The sequence below is a fragment of the Mytilus edulis genome, chromosome 8 (assembly GCF_963676685.1).
Source record: "Mytilus edulis chromosome 8, xbMytEdul2.2, whole genome shotgun sequence".
Classification (NCBI taxonomy): Eukaryota; Metazoa; Mollusca; class Bivalvia; order Mytilida; family Mytilidae; genus Mytilus; species Mytilus edulis.
The window spans coordinates 57282747-57296138 of record NC_092351.1 but is presented as its reverse complement, the minus strand read 5'-3'; the positions used below and the strand labels follow the sequence as shown (position 1 = coordinate 57296138).

At 30.7% G+C, this 13392-nt stretch overlaps 1 protein-coding gene across 1 annotated transcript; it reads left to right on the top strand.

The window, feature by feature from the left end:
* Nucleotides 1–3126: 3126 nt before the first annotated feature.
* LOC139485986 (fibrinogen-like protein A) lies at nucleotides 3127–9548 on the top strand. Its single transcript, XM_071270669.1, has 7 exons — nucleotides 3127–3221; nucleotides 3504–3575; nucleotides 4678–4737; nucleotides 5403–5542; nucleotides 6398–6494; nucleotides 7849–8013; nucleotides 9288–9548. The coding sequence occupies exons 1-7, from the start codon at nucleotides 3194–3196 to the stop codon at nucleotides 9500–9502; spliced, it is 777 nt and encodes a 258-aa protein (XP_071126770.1). The 5' UTR covers nucleotides 3127–3193; the 3' UTR covers nucleotides 9503–9548.
* Nucleotides 9549–13392: the final 3844 nt, after the last annotated feature.

Sequence of the window (13392 nt, the reverse complement as noted above, 5' to 3'; positions counted from 1 at the left end):
TGTTGTTCTTGCTTTTTTCGTTATTAGAAACACACAATGTTCTACAATGACTGATGGAAATTAATTCCGACAGCAGCATATGGTTTAGAATGATATCTATATTTTTTACACAAATCTGCACGCAACGAAGAAATTTGATAAGATATATATACTAAAAATACTATTTGTACAGTTTGTTGGGGACTATTCAATTGACAACATCACTAAAGATCATGTACAAACTCATACTGATTGTGTATTTGTCAACTATCAACTTGACATGTGGAAGTAGGCATGTTAGTGGTAAGGACAAGATCAACAATTGAATGTTAGATTTCCATATATGGAATTTTGTGAATAAAAATACCTATCTGCAAAAACACTTTTATATAATTATTCAGAACAATTTCATTTTTAACTTTCAAATGTTTCCGCTTGTAGCGTTCCTGATGATGGTCAAACCAGATAATCGATTACGGCACATGAAATGTGTAACGTGTTGTTTTTAATTTATAGCTAATATGTTTACACATTGTAGTTAATACTTGGCTTGATGTAAGTAACTTGTATATTGAAAACAACACTGCGTATTTTGCAGAATAATCATTTCGCGATGACTTAGGTGACTTTCGATATTGTGCTTCTGTCTTATTTTCTGGCGTAATTTTGTAATTTTGAAACTTAAGTAACAAAATAAGAAAATACAGTTACACATTTGCATTACAAGTCAAATACTTAGATCTACTTAGATTTACATACGAAACATAATCGAAAACCCTTCATTCTCGCAAAGTTATCACATTCAATGATGATAACTATCGAAAACAGTGACACAAACATATCGGTGTAAACAATATGAATGTCACTGTTCGTACGGTCAGAACACCGTCTCATGGTATTTTCCTGTTTTATCCCTTAAATGTTTATTTCAAAGGTACGACAGTACCGGAAATCTTCAGAGGAGGATAGTAGAGTTGAAACTATTTGGAACGAGTTGCAAGGTGAGTTTCATTTCGATTATTTATTTAGTATTTGATCTGTTTATAAGTTACTATCAGGATAAGGTGAATTACGTATGGTCTATAGATTAGTTTGCAAAAAGAGGTTTGTATGACCAGAATAAAGATCCTTATTGGAACATTTATTCTGCCCCTGCCTCTTATCACTCAAATGCAGACATTATGTATGTGTCATTGAAGTAAAACGAATAAGGGAAAATGTGTACAATCAATGCTGACAATACTTTCGGTTTGTAAGATAATCTATCATGTATATATGAAGTGTATTATCATGAACATTGCTTAAATGCAGTCTTGTAGACTGTACCTGTGTATTGACATTTTTTGGCTGTTTCTTTTCCGGTAAGAATTCGATTATCTCAGTTCAGGATGTTTGCTTGTCATGTTTTGGGATTTTTGTCAGATTTGTGGAATCCTCTGGTTGAATCCGTTTGAATGACTTCAAAAAATTTGCCCATTGACTGCCATTTTTCTTTTCTTAAATATTTTCATCTGACAGTCGTCTGTAAAAGTCTTATAAAATCTTTGTTATTTCTTAGTAGTATTTGAGAACTTTAAATTGTCAGTGATAAAGCTATGAAAAATCAAGAAAGAACATTGCCCCACCAACATTTCAACAGCAGTTACTGCAATACATCCCGATATGATGGAAGCCTATATTGACTATTTACCGGATTTGTAATAACATAAGCAACACGACGGGTGCCATATAAAGAGAAGGGTCTGATTATCCTTATAGAGCACCTAGATTACCAGAGTTGTTACTGGGGTTCGTGTTGCTTAGTCTTTAACCTATTATGTTGTGTCTTATGTACTATTATTCGTCTGTTTGTCTTTTTTTTTTTTGCCACGGCGTTGTCAGTTTATTTTCTATCTGTGAGTTTGACCCTTCTTCTGGTATCTTTTGTACCTTTTGAAAAAACTTTGATTTGTTTTAGTTTTTATATGTTGCATACCTCATGTCTGTATGTAAAGACCTTGAAGACGAGACTAGTCTCGTCATTATAATCTAAAAAAAAAAAAACGTTTTCCGTAATGTTTACCATATTTAATTATTTGCGTTGTGGCTTAGTCTTTTGAGCATAGTTTGTATCAACTTTATCCGTTTTGAGATAACCAACAATGTAATATAATGGTTTTATTGAGATAAGATATATATAATAAAGGGAACTGAATACTGTATTTAAAAAAATTCAAAGAAAAAAGTGATTTGCAAATGTATATGAAAAATGTACAAAAAACAAGGGGGGTTATTGACTTGTAAAATGTCAGTATTTTTATGAAGATAAATATCATGATGTTAGTATTTTGTACTTATAAGTTGTTTAGTTTGAGTTTTAAATGATATTCGAGATGGCCTTTTATCATATTCTTTCTTTTTTATAGGAATATGTCAACATGATAATCGACCCAAGACTGTGCAAGAGCTGAAAAGGGATACACAAGTTCTGCTCAAAAGAATGTCTGTGACATATTGTTACGGGATAATATGAAATTGAAATACATAGCAATCTCATTTATGTATATGAACTTTACTGATCGCTAGTCTAGATATTTTAAGAGAAGAAAGGTTTTTTTTTAATGAAAATGAAAGGTATCTAGAATACTATCTATTCTATTCTAAAATGATTTCTTCTAATATGATATTCCAAATCAATATAATATCAAATGGTTTTTAAATTTTACAACCACATATGATTCAAATGTTTTACAGAGAGAAAGGTAATAGTTTTGAACATCGAATGCTTTCATGCAATCTGTACTTCTTTCGATAACCCATTGTCAAGGTATATTTGTACCGCCTAACATAAGCTGTTATTAATATTGATATAATAGGTGTTCTTGTTGGAAAAAATATTCTATAACTTTTATTCTAGTCGAAGTAAATTATATAATATTACTTCCAATTAGAAAATAATATTATAGAAAAAACTTCTATTTCATGACACCATTACTGAAACGTGATAACCAGTATTTCCCATTTAAATGAAATTGACAAATCTTAAAGTTACTGTGACAACAAGATTATTTTATTAAAGGTTTAATTATTCATATATTGATTAATATATATTTGTTTGTAGAGGTTTTTTGTAGTAACATGTGTTATTGATTATCACTTGGATTTCTTGGAACTTTGTAATTGTATTATATAACTTCAGCATGTTCAGTTATGTCATATGAATTAAATCAAAAGGATGGAGAGAAAAATGACCGCATTTATTGGTTAGTTGAATATTTAAAAAGTTAGCCATGTTTGCAATATACTAATTACGGTATGAAAAACATTTTAAAACTTTTGGGTCCTCGATGCTCTTTAGTTTTGTATTCATTTTGCCTTTTTTACATGTTTTATTGAGCGTAACTTAAGCTTGACATGCGGAATGGGTTTTGACCAATGTAAAAGTCCGTGCTGTGGTCAATGATTGCAAATATCTTCTGATTACTACTAGGTCTTTTGATGGAAGTAACCTGCTTTTTTTATATCAATTATCATCTCTGTTGTAGATATGGCAATATACAAATATGTTGTTAAAATCAATAAACAATTGAAAAATGATATCAAGTGGATCTTTAAAGGTTTATATATAATTTACTAATTACATTAGAAGTATGTTTCATTATAATACTTTATTCTGATTGGCTAACTGCAACTCAATAAAAATTTTCATTCATGATAACACGTGGTCCCACAATAAAGTGCACAGGTGAATTAAATAAAACATTATAAAATTCGTGTTTTCATTATCATAGCTAAAAAATGTAATTATAAGTACTGAATGCTTCTTCTTGTAACTTCATAGGGTTGTAAAAGCGTTGACCGTGCGCAAATTTTTTAGAATGAAGCGCAAATATACTTCGGTCAACGCGTTTACAACCCAATGAAGTTACAAAAAGAAGCATTCAATTCTTAACTAAAACGTCAATCCGCATGAAAATTTTTATGGATTAGATACTTAGTTATCAATTAGTTAAAAAACAAATTTTATTATAGAAGTTTAACTCTCTTTGCGTTGTTGATAACATCTGGGGCGTTTGGGTGTTTTTATTCTTATTTATCTTAGGGGTCATTTTCTTTAGTGTACATTATATAAATTACTATATAAACTTCTGTATTTGAGTTCATTATCAATTAGGATAATGCGACTTGTTGAGTATTGCAATAATAAGAACCTGCATTTAATGAATGGCTATTATTTATTTTGAATTTATTGAACCATAAAACTAATTTTTTACTCTTTACATTGAATAATGCCAAGCAGATTATGTAAAATGTGAAGAGTCAAAAATTAATTTTATTGGTCAATAAATTCAAAATAAATTATTGCCATTCATTATAAATAAATTTCTATGAAAATAAGGTTCAAAGAACTTTTTATATTATTTATATTAACAATAACAACGTACGTACACACATGTTAGCGTATGAATACACAACGTCAGAGTGGGCGTGTCGCCATAAAAATTGACAACATTGAAATAAAACTAATACGTTTAACCAATCAGAAGACAGTAAATACACCAAATTTATTTATTCTGATATATTATACATATACTAATCAATGCCCGCAATAATTTCAGAATTTACAGCTGTAACAATTGTTAACAAAATTATCAAAATTCGAAACTCTATAAAAAAAAAAGGATTTTATATGATTTTTTACTTTTTGAAAAATTTCAGAAACTCGAGGAGAAAAAGAAATTTCAAAGATATTAAGACTATTGAAGGATGATTTCAAAGGTGTTTGTTTTTCAAAAATGTAAAGAGTGACAAACTTTATATGCATATGCAATTATTACGAAAAGCTAAGTATTTCCAACTTATTATCATAATATAAGAAAGTATAAGCAAAGTTGTTGACAAATTTGTCCTAGATCTGGTCTTTTGGTTTAGACGAAAAATAATTCATTGTTGATTGTTTAAAGTTCAATGGCAAACATTTCACGCATGTTCTGGACGATAAAGAATAAAGAGATATGGTGACAATAGCAACAAACATCAATTAAATTCCATGAAACGTAGTTTTTGAATCTATAAATCATTGCACGTACGGCTTTCAATAAGTAGAAAGCCCGGATATTAAAGTGCTATAGCAAAAAAAACTTCTTATCTCGCAGCGCAGTCTTGTAACAATCATTATTACAGCACACAATGTACGTTGCATTTACTTGCAGATGAAATGACAGATAAACGCGTGGTTAAATTTTCATAAAATTAGAAAATAGATGGAATCATTTTTTGAAATCTATGAATTTATTTGTACATATAGAGTAAATCAATATTATAAGACTCTCCAAACCTCTTCTACTGACCAATTATTTGTTTGTAAAGGACATAAAAAAGACAAAAAAAGACAAAAATGTAGCATGCATTTAACTTATTTTTTATGTTTTAAAAATTATTAGGAACATGTGCAAAACATGCAAAAGATTGTACAGAGCTTAAGAAGTACAACAAACTATCCGGTGTTTACAAAATATCTCCGAGAAATTCGGAGGTCCTAAAGGTTTACTGTGATATGTCAACAGACGGAGGTGGTTGGTCGGTTAGTATTATATGTTGTTTATGGTCATTTACATTCAGGATTGTTGGGGTTCGCATTGCTGAGCTTAAATCATCCGCGTTATGTTTTGTTGATTTGCTGTTCGTCTTTTGTTCAGTGGCATGTTGCATGTCCGTCCGTATTTCGTAGGAGATATTTTATTTGATCCTCCGTTATCTTCTTTTCTTCACCTTTCTTTTATTTTTATGTTTGAGTTCACATATGTAAACGGAAAAAAGTTATTATTCATTTAAAATGATTTTACGAACGAACGTTGTATTTATGAAAAGTTAAAAGCTTATTGATGTCCTTATTTACTGAATTTGTTAAATATAAAATTAAGGAAATATGGTTTGACTGCCCATAAGACAAATTTTCACCATATTTCAAATGATGTTGAAACAGCAATTATAGGTCACCGTACTTCGACATTCAGAAAGGTCTTACGAAAGAATAAAATTGCACATAAAAACAAGATTGCAAACATACATCAATCTTTCACTTGACGTAAATCAATTAACAATCAATCAAGGCTTTTCTTCCTCAGGAAGAGATTACCTTAGCTGTATATGGCAAAACTTTTAGTTAGGAATGTTTGGTCCTCAATGCTCTCTCAACGTCGTACTTTATTTGGCCTTTTAAACATTTTTGATTCGAGCGTCACTTATGAGTCTTTTTAGACGAAACGTGTGTCTGGCGTATACATACAATTTTAATCCTGGTATCTATGATGAGTTTATTCACACCTTTTAAAGAATCAGTTTTTATTTTCGAAATATTATTTTACGCTATATTAATAATATTTATTAAAAAAGGAAAAGGTCTTCGGATATCGTATTGAAATTTCCTATTCTTTAGATAATCCAAAGACACTATGATGGTACTGTGGATTTCCAACGAAAGTGGGCAGAATACGAAAAAGGGTTTGGGAATGTTGAAGGTGAATACTGGCTAGGTAAGTCATTTTATCGACTTTGTGCTAATACCTTTCCGGTCGGCTAAAGCGCAGAATCAATTTAAAATATCAAAACACGGTCTCAGGATTCAATTTTAAATTATCCTTTAATCATATGTCGAACATTTATGGAAAAAAAAAAATATGTATTTATAAAAATTGACAATTGATTGATTGATTGATTAATCGATCGATTGGTTAAGTGATTGATTGATTGATTGATTGATTGATTGATTGATTGATTGATTGATTGATTGATTGATTGATTGATTGATTGATTGAAATATTCATATATTACATTGTCAATATAGAATAATCCATATATTATTGGAAAAAGAAAAGAAAAGAAATAAATAAAAATCAAAGGAATTTTTAATTTTTGAAAAACAAAAAACAAAACAACAAAAAAACAAAAAAAAAACAATAAACAAAAATATGTCTTACATACAGCATTCACAATACCGCCCTCAAAGGAATTTTTAATTATTGTCGTAAAGACATTAACTAAGATGAATATAAATGTAGTTATAAACATAGACAAACATCAAACATGCATATTTACTATAATATAACAGTTTTAAATCCTAAAATAGATGGCGATGTGGATAAAGTAAAAACATGTAAGTGAAAGTAAATCAAGTAAACAAAGTACCTTTTATTTTTTGATAAAAAAAAAACCTAGTCTTCTAATATTGGAATCTAGGCTTCAGAGTAGAAACTGGCCATATGAAAAGGGTTACTTTCAAAAAATATATTCTTTTCTAGTGGTAGAGATTCTTTGATGTAATGTTTTAGTCCTGTAAAATTTAACTTATTTTCTCAGAGATTTGTTCTATAAATATAATTTTTTAAGGAGTATTATTAAGTTTTTGTTATCCTTTTTTTTCTTTTGTTTCCTAGATTTGCGAAAAAAAATGAATATCTATATAATAGAGTTTTTTGTGGTGTAGAAAGACATATTATGCACTTTTTTCTAATCCTATTCTCCTTTTTAATCAAGACACCATTTATCTCCACTGTGTTACATTTTTTTTCTAATAAAACATCATACATATCTTTTGACCCTTTATTTGATAAAACAAATATTCGAAAACTTGGTCCAAAGAATAATTCAAAGACTGTATTTTTATATTTTTATTATTCCAAAGTTAGTCTGTTAAATTCCTTTTTTTTATTTTTTTTGGTATAAGTTTATTTTGCATTTTGTCCATGCTTTGCAAACTTTTGTTAATTGCTATGAATTTCCCACTGGAATATACTGATATTTTGGTTGTATTCTGTTGTAGAGTTTTTTTTTCATGCAAATAAAAATATATCTCCTTTTCGTTTTCATTATTATTATTCTATTGTAAAGGAAACAAGCATATCCATCATTTGACATCTAATGAGAAATATGAACTAAGGATAGATTTGACAGACAACAAAAATAAGAAGAGATACGCTGTGTACAAACAATTCAGCATTGGAGATGCAGCATCAAAATACAAACTAAACATTGGGAGTTATAGAGGAAATGCAGGTAATCAAATTATTTTTCGAATGTTTAAACAGGGCTGATATGCATAGTTTTATGACAATTTATAAATATCAGCCCTGGACCTTTCAGGAATTCATTATTAAAAGGCTGGAATTACAAGAAAACGTGATATTTCGATCAATTCATCATATAAACGAGAAAACAATTTTAAGGGCGGATATATTTATGATATTTCGAGTGAATATCACAACTGAAAATAAACATTTTATCTTAATATATAGTTTGAATGATGCATCACGAGATATTCTTGTAATTGTATTCAAATGGTACCGGAAGAAAAACGGCAAACATCGCAGTTTCTAAACGTCATTTTATGCAAATTTGTAAAATTGTTTTACTAAAACGGAATATATAATCATCTTTTCTATTGTTCTATAGTTTGGGTTTGTTTTATAGCACTATATTTGCTTATCCGGTGGAATTGATATAAACCTAGAATGGTACACAACTCGATCGTACAAAATTCGAAATTTTAGTAACAATCATTTTTGTCTACTAGTTATTTCCCTTTTTATCCTGAATTTCTGAAAATTTAGTTTTTTAAATATCGCTTTTTTTTTATCCAAGATAACAGCACAACTGATAAGATAGAAGGGTTATGATGTGGTTTACAGAAATAAAATACGAACAAAATATAAACAATAGAGAAAAACGAAAAACGAACACGAACACGTAAAAAAGTATATAGAATAATGGTGTTCTCTAATATAAAGAATAATAAAAATGATCTTCGGAATAAATTCAGAAAACAGAAATGAAGACATTCCTCAGACCCTCTTTTTTATGAGTGTAGCTCATAGAATAACCCAAGTCTTTCTCTACAACTAGAACACATATTTATAATACTATTAAGGATGTATTTAGGTGCGGTTTTGGAATTTGTGTCAAATTATTGGACTCCTTGGTGTTTTTCCATACAAAACAAGGTAAAATAGTTTGCCCCATAACACACATTTTTTTTTCACATAACACTAAATAGCTCATAAAAGGTCATTTACCAAAATTTTAGAAGATTCTGATTTTCTTTCTTTTGTTTTGGGACCAAAATAATACCAATGCAAACATAAGGTAAAAGTCAGAGTCAGCCATATTTTAAATCTCAAATATCTCAGAAAGGAGGTCCATGACCTATTAATAATTTTAGCTTATTTATATCCTTTAAGAATGCTCTACCAGCTTATAGTATCAATTTTAAATTCTTGATCTATTAAATTTTACCTAACCTCACCTAAGTACATCCTTAATACATTCTCTAGGTGATTCGATGACGTCTCAAAATGGACTGCTGTTTTCCACCATTGACCAAGACAATGATCAGAGCAGTGGTGACTGTGCCAAGGGAGGTGGGCCTTGGTGGTATGGAAATTGCACTTGGAGTGCACTCAACAAAAAGTTCAGTTCCAACCTATATTGGCACTTTTTCGCTAACCATGTTGCCAAAACATCTATCATGATGATAAGAAGAATATAGAAATGCTTCTAATAATAAATGTTTAGCAAATAAAGATACTGTTTTAGTCTATTATTTTAATCAACTGAGTGGTGGATATAGATTTCACTTACATGAAATGAGGATTTTAGTCAAAGATTCATTTGAAATACACATTTCGAAACTGTGAAAATAATTAATCCAAAATGAGGCTAAAATTACTTCACCGCTTACTGAGTTTTGAACTAAAGGCATTGTTTGTCTGAGTTCGATTTGTATATGCTCAGAGCAATAAACTGACAACACCTAATTTTTTGGCACACAAAGTTTACGTTTAATATTAATAATAATATAGCCTAAAGATTAAACACGCTGTTTTCTAGAGGGTATTGGCGTGTAAACTGAACTAATATGACAGTTGTTATCCATTCGTTTGATGTGTCTGAGCTTTTGGTTTTGCCATTTCAATAGGGACTTTCCTTTTTTAACTTTTCTCGGATTTTTGCGATTATATTTTTTGCCTAACAAACTGAATAAAATTCCAAAGTTTATATATCATTTCAAACCCATGCTTGTTATTTATTTCTCTTTGAACTCTACGATTCTACTCATGTGATTCGGTTATGCGAACCATATCAAATTATCATATTAATTACATATGTCATCAACGATTGTATAAGGAAACATACGTACATACGTCAACTGTTTGCAATACATACCATGTTACAAAATGCTCATGAAAACGGATATGAAACATAAGAAAACTTATCAATTGGTGTAAATACTTTTGAAATAAATAACCATGAGTGTTGATTGATTAATATTCGCTTAAAACGTTCATTTGCATATATTTTATTCGTTCAGAACGACAACAAATTAACAATGATTACAATAGGTAGGTCCTTTAAAAGAGGGGCGAAAGATATAAGGGGTGCAGTCAAACTCATAGATCGAATATAGACTGACAACGCCATGGTCAAAAAAGAAAAACACAAACAGACAAATAATAGTACACAAGACAAAACATAGAAAACTAAAGACTAAGTAACACGAACCCGACCAAAACCTGGGGGTGATCTCAGGTGTTCCGGAATGGTAAGCAGATCCTGCTCCACATGTGGCACCCGTTGTGTTGCTCGTGTTATTACAAATCCGGCAAATTGTCTTATTCGGTAGGTCACATTCGTGAAAAGGGGAGGGGGTTGTGGTTACGACATAAGAAACATCCGATATCATCTGTGAAACGGTTATTCCATAACAGTCATCCAACGCGTGATGGCGTCCATAAAATTTAAGAAGGGATGATTTCAACTTCACCATTTGGAACTTTTGCTTTAAGAGCCTAAAACAGGTCAACCGAGAATGCAGAGCCAAAAATCAGAATGCCAGAGAGAAATTATTTGACAAGAAAATATTTTAACCTTGCAACAGGCCCCTTTTGATCGCTCAAAGTTGTTACTGAAGTTCTTTATGTGCAGATTGTTTGGATCTTTGTCTACAAGAGACATTGAATTCTTCGTCCACATTATCTTCGGGCATTGCTGCGATCTTATACATATCAAACAGTCAAGTGGACGTCCCACTCAGACAAGGTTTGAACTGACGAAACTTATTACATGCTCATATTTCAATGCCCAATTCAACCCTTGTGTTTTTAACGTTGATGTTATAACAGCCCAAATATACCAAACCAAACGCAATATACATAAAATAAGATGGGTATATGAGTGCCAATGGGTGATCAATCATCAAAGTCACAATGTATGAAAAGTAAACAACTATAAGTCAAAGTACAGCCTTTAACATGGAGCCTCGGCTTGCACCGTACAGCAAGCTATAAAGAGCCCAAATGACTTGTGTAAAAAAATTCATATCCAGGAAACCAACGAATTTATATAACATAAATTAAAAACGAGAAGCAAAAACTACTATGAACAATACCAACAAACGACAACCACTGAACAACAGGCTTCTGACTTGAGGAAGGTGTATACAAATGCAGCAGGTTGAAACGTTTTAACAGGCGCCAACACTCACCCTTACCAAGTAATAAACCAACCAGAGTATCAAAAGTCCATCAAATAAGTTCTACACCGATATTTAGATGATTTCGATGATTTCGATATATTTGACAACACCGACAAATGGACGGAAACTATAAATCTCAAAATGAAAATTTGGTCAAGTTAATGGATTTTATAACACATCTTACCAAATAACATGTTTCTACTGCTCTACTGACTTGATTTTATGTTGAAAGACTTAGACATGAAGGTTTTCCTACAAGTATCTCTTAAACTAAACCTTTTCAAAGATCCATTACAATGGTTATATACACCTTACAATTATCTTTACACCTTATGTTGTTAACATATCGCTCATAGTATTTGAAATAGACAAAAACACAAAAACTCAACATTGACCAATGAACCTCAAAAAAATGTCAAGGTCAGAAGATAACAGCTAGACCAGAATGTATACCTTACAATCAAAACACAAATAGTTAATATTGACTATTGAACCATGAAAATGATGTAACGGTTAGATGAACCCTGAATGACAAGACATGTACATCATGCATTCATTCCATACAAAATTTACCCCAAGCTTTATAGTATCTAATAAACGGACAAAATTATAAAATCTTACCTTTGACCAACGTACCATAATAATGAGGTCAAGATCAGATGAAATCTGCCAGTCAAGCATGTACACCTTTTAATCATTCCATACACTAAAACTAAAGAATGTATAATTACTCCGTTTATTCTATTATGGATGTTAAATCTGATGCCTCCTGTAGAGATTCTCATGTTCTCTGCCAGTTTATAAGGCTCTTTCATCATCTCTTTGGGTAGTCTATATGTAGCCTGTTGCAAGCTTGAATTTATAACCCACATCCAACATACCCTCATTTCAAATGGCAGTCATAATTTTCCACCTTTTCATTCTTGTTGGCCTAACTTGATAAAATTAATGAATTAATCTTTAATTTGTTTTCATCCTGAACATGCATGAAATACTTCCCACTGTACATTAAGCAAGCAAAAAACAATCAATCAACCAATCTAATCAATAGATGAACACAACATTAATGAACTTGTTCACACATTCCACAGGCTAGAGGTCATAACTGGAAAATATCAAAATCTGCTACAGGAAAATGTATATTAAGAAATTTTGCTTGCTTTTTTTGTTTGGATTGTTGATCAATGGACACAAATGCCATATTCATTATTGTTATTCCCTACCATGATGCTTAAAGGTCCTGGGGAGAACACTGTACCCTAACAATTTTCACAATCAAAAAAATTTTCCCACAATTTCTGAATTTACAGTATATTTAATATTAACAGTTATCAAAAGTACCAGGATTATAATTTTATACGCCAGACGCGTGTTTCGTCTACATAAGACTCATCAGTGACGCTCAGATCAAAATAGTTCAAAAAGCCAAATAATATATTAAAATACTATCAACATTTCATTAGATATTGTAATGAATACTTGAAATATACACCTGCTGTGTACTAGTCCAATACACTGAATCAGATTTGTATGTCTGCAAGATGACATTTTATCCTACTGTTCACATTATTAAATCTCCTAGCCAACCAATCTTAAATCTAACTATAATACAGACAAGCAGCAATTTATCAATATTAGTATCTCGTTCAACCTGCTCTGGGAATGAACCCATGACCTTCTGCACTAAGGACAATCACTCAATAACTGGACAATACTTTCCTGCCAACAGCAATGCAGACAACATTGAGCAAATTCTAACAGTAAATCAGTTGTACAAATGTATATTTAGAGTTTTTAATCGGCAACATAAACTTCACAATCACATGACATAACAAAATGCTGATGAATTACAAACTGCTCCATTGCTGAACTGAAAAATTCTATTGACCGGTCAATTTTAACTT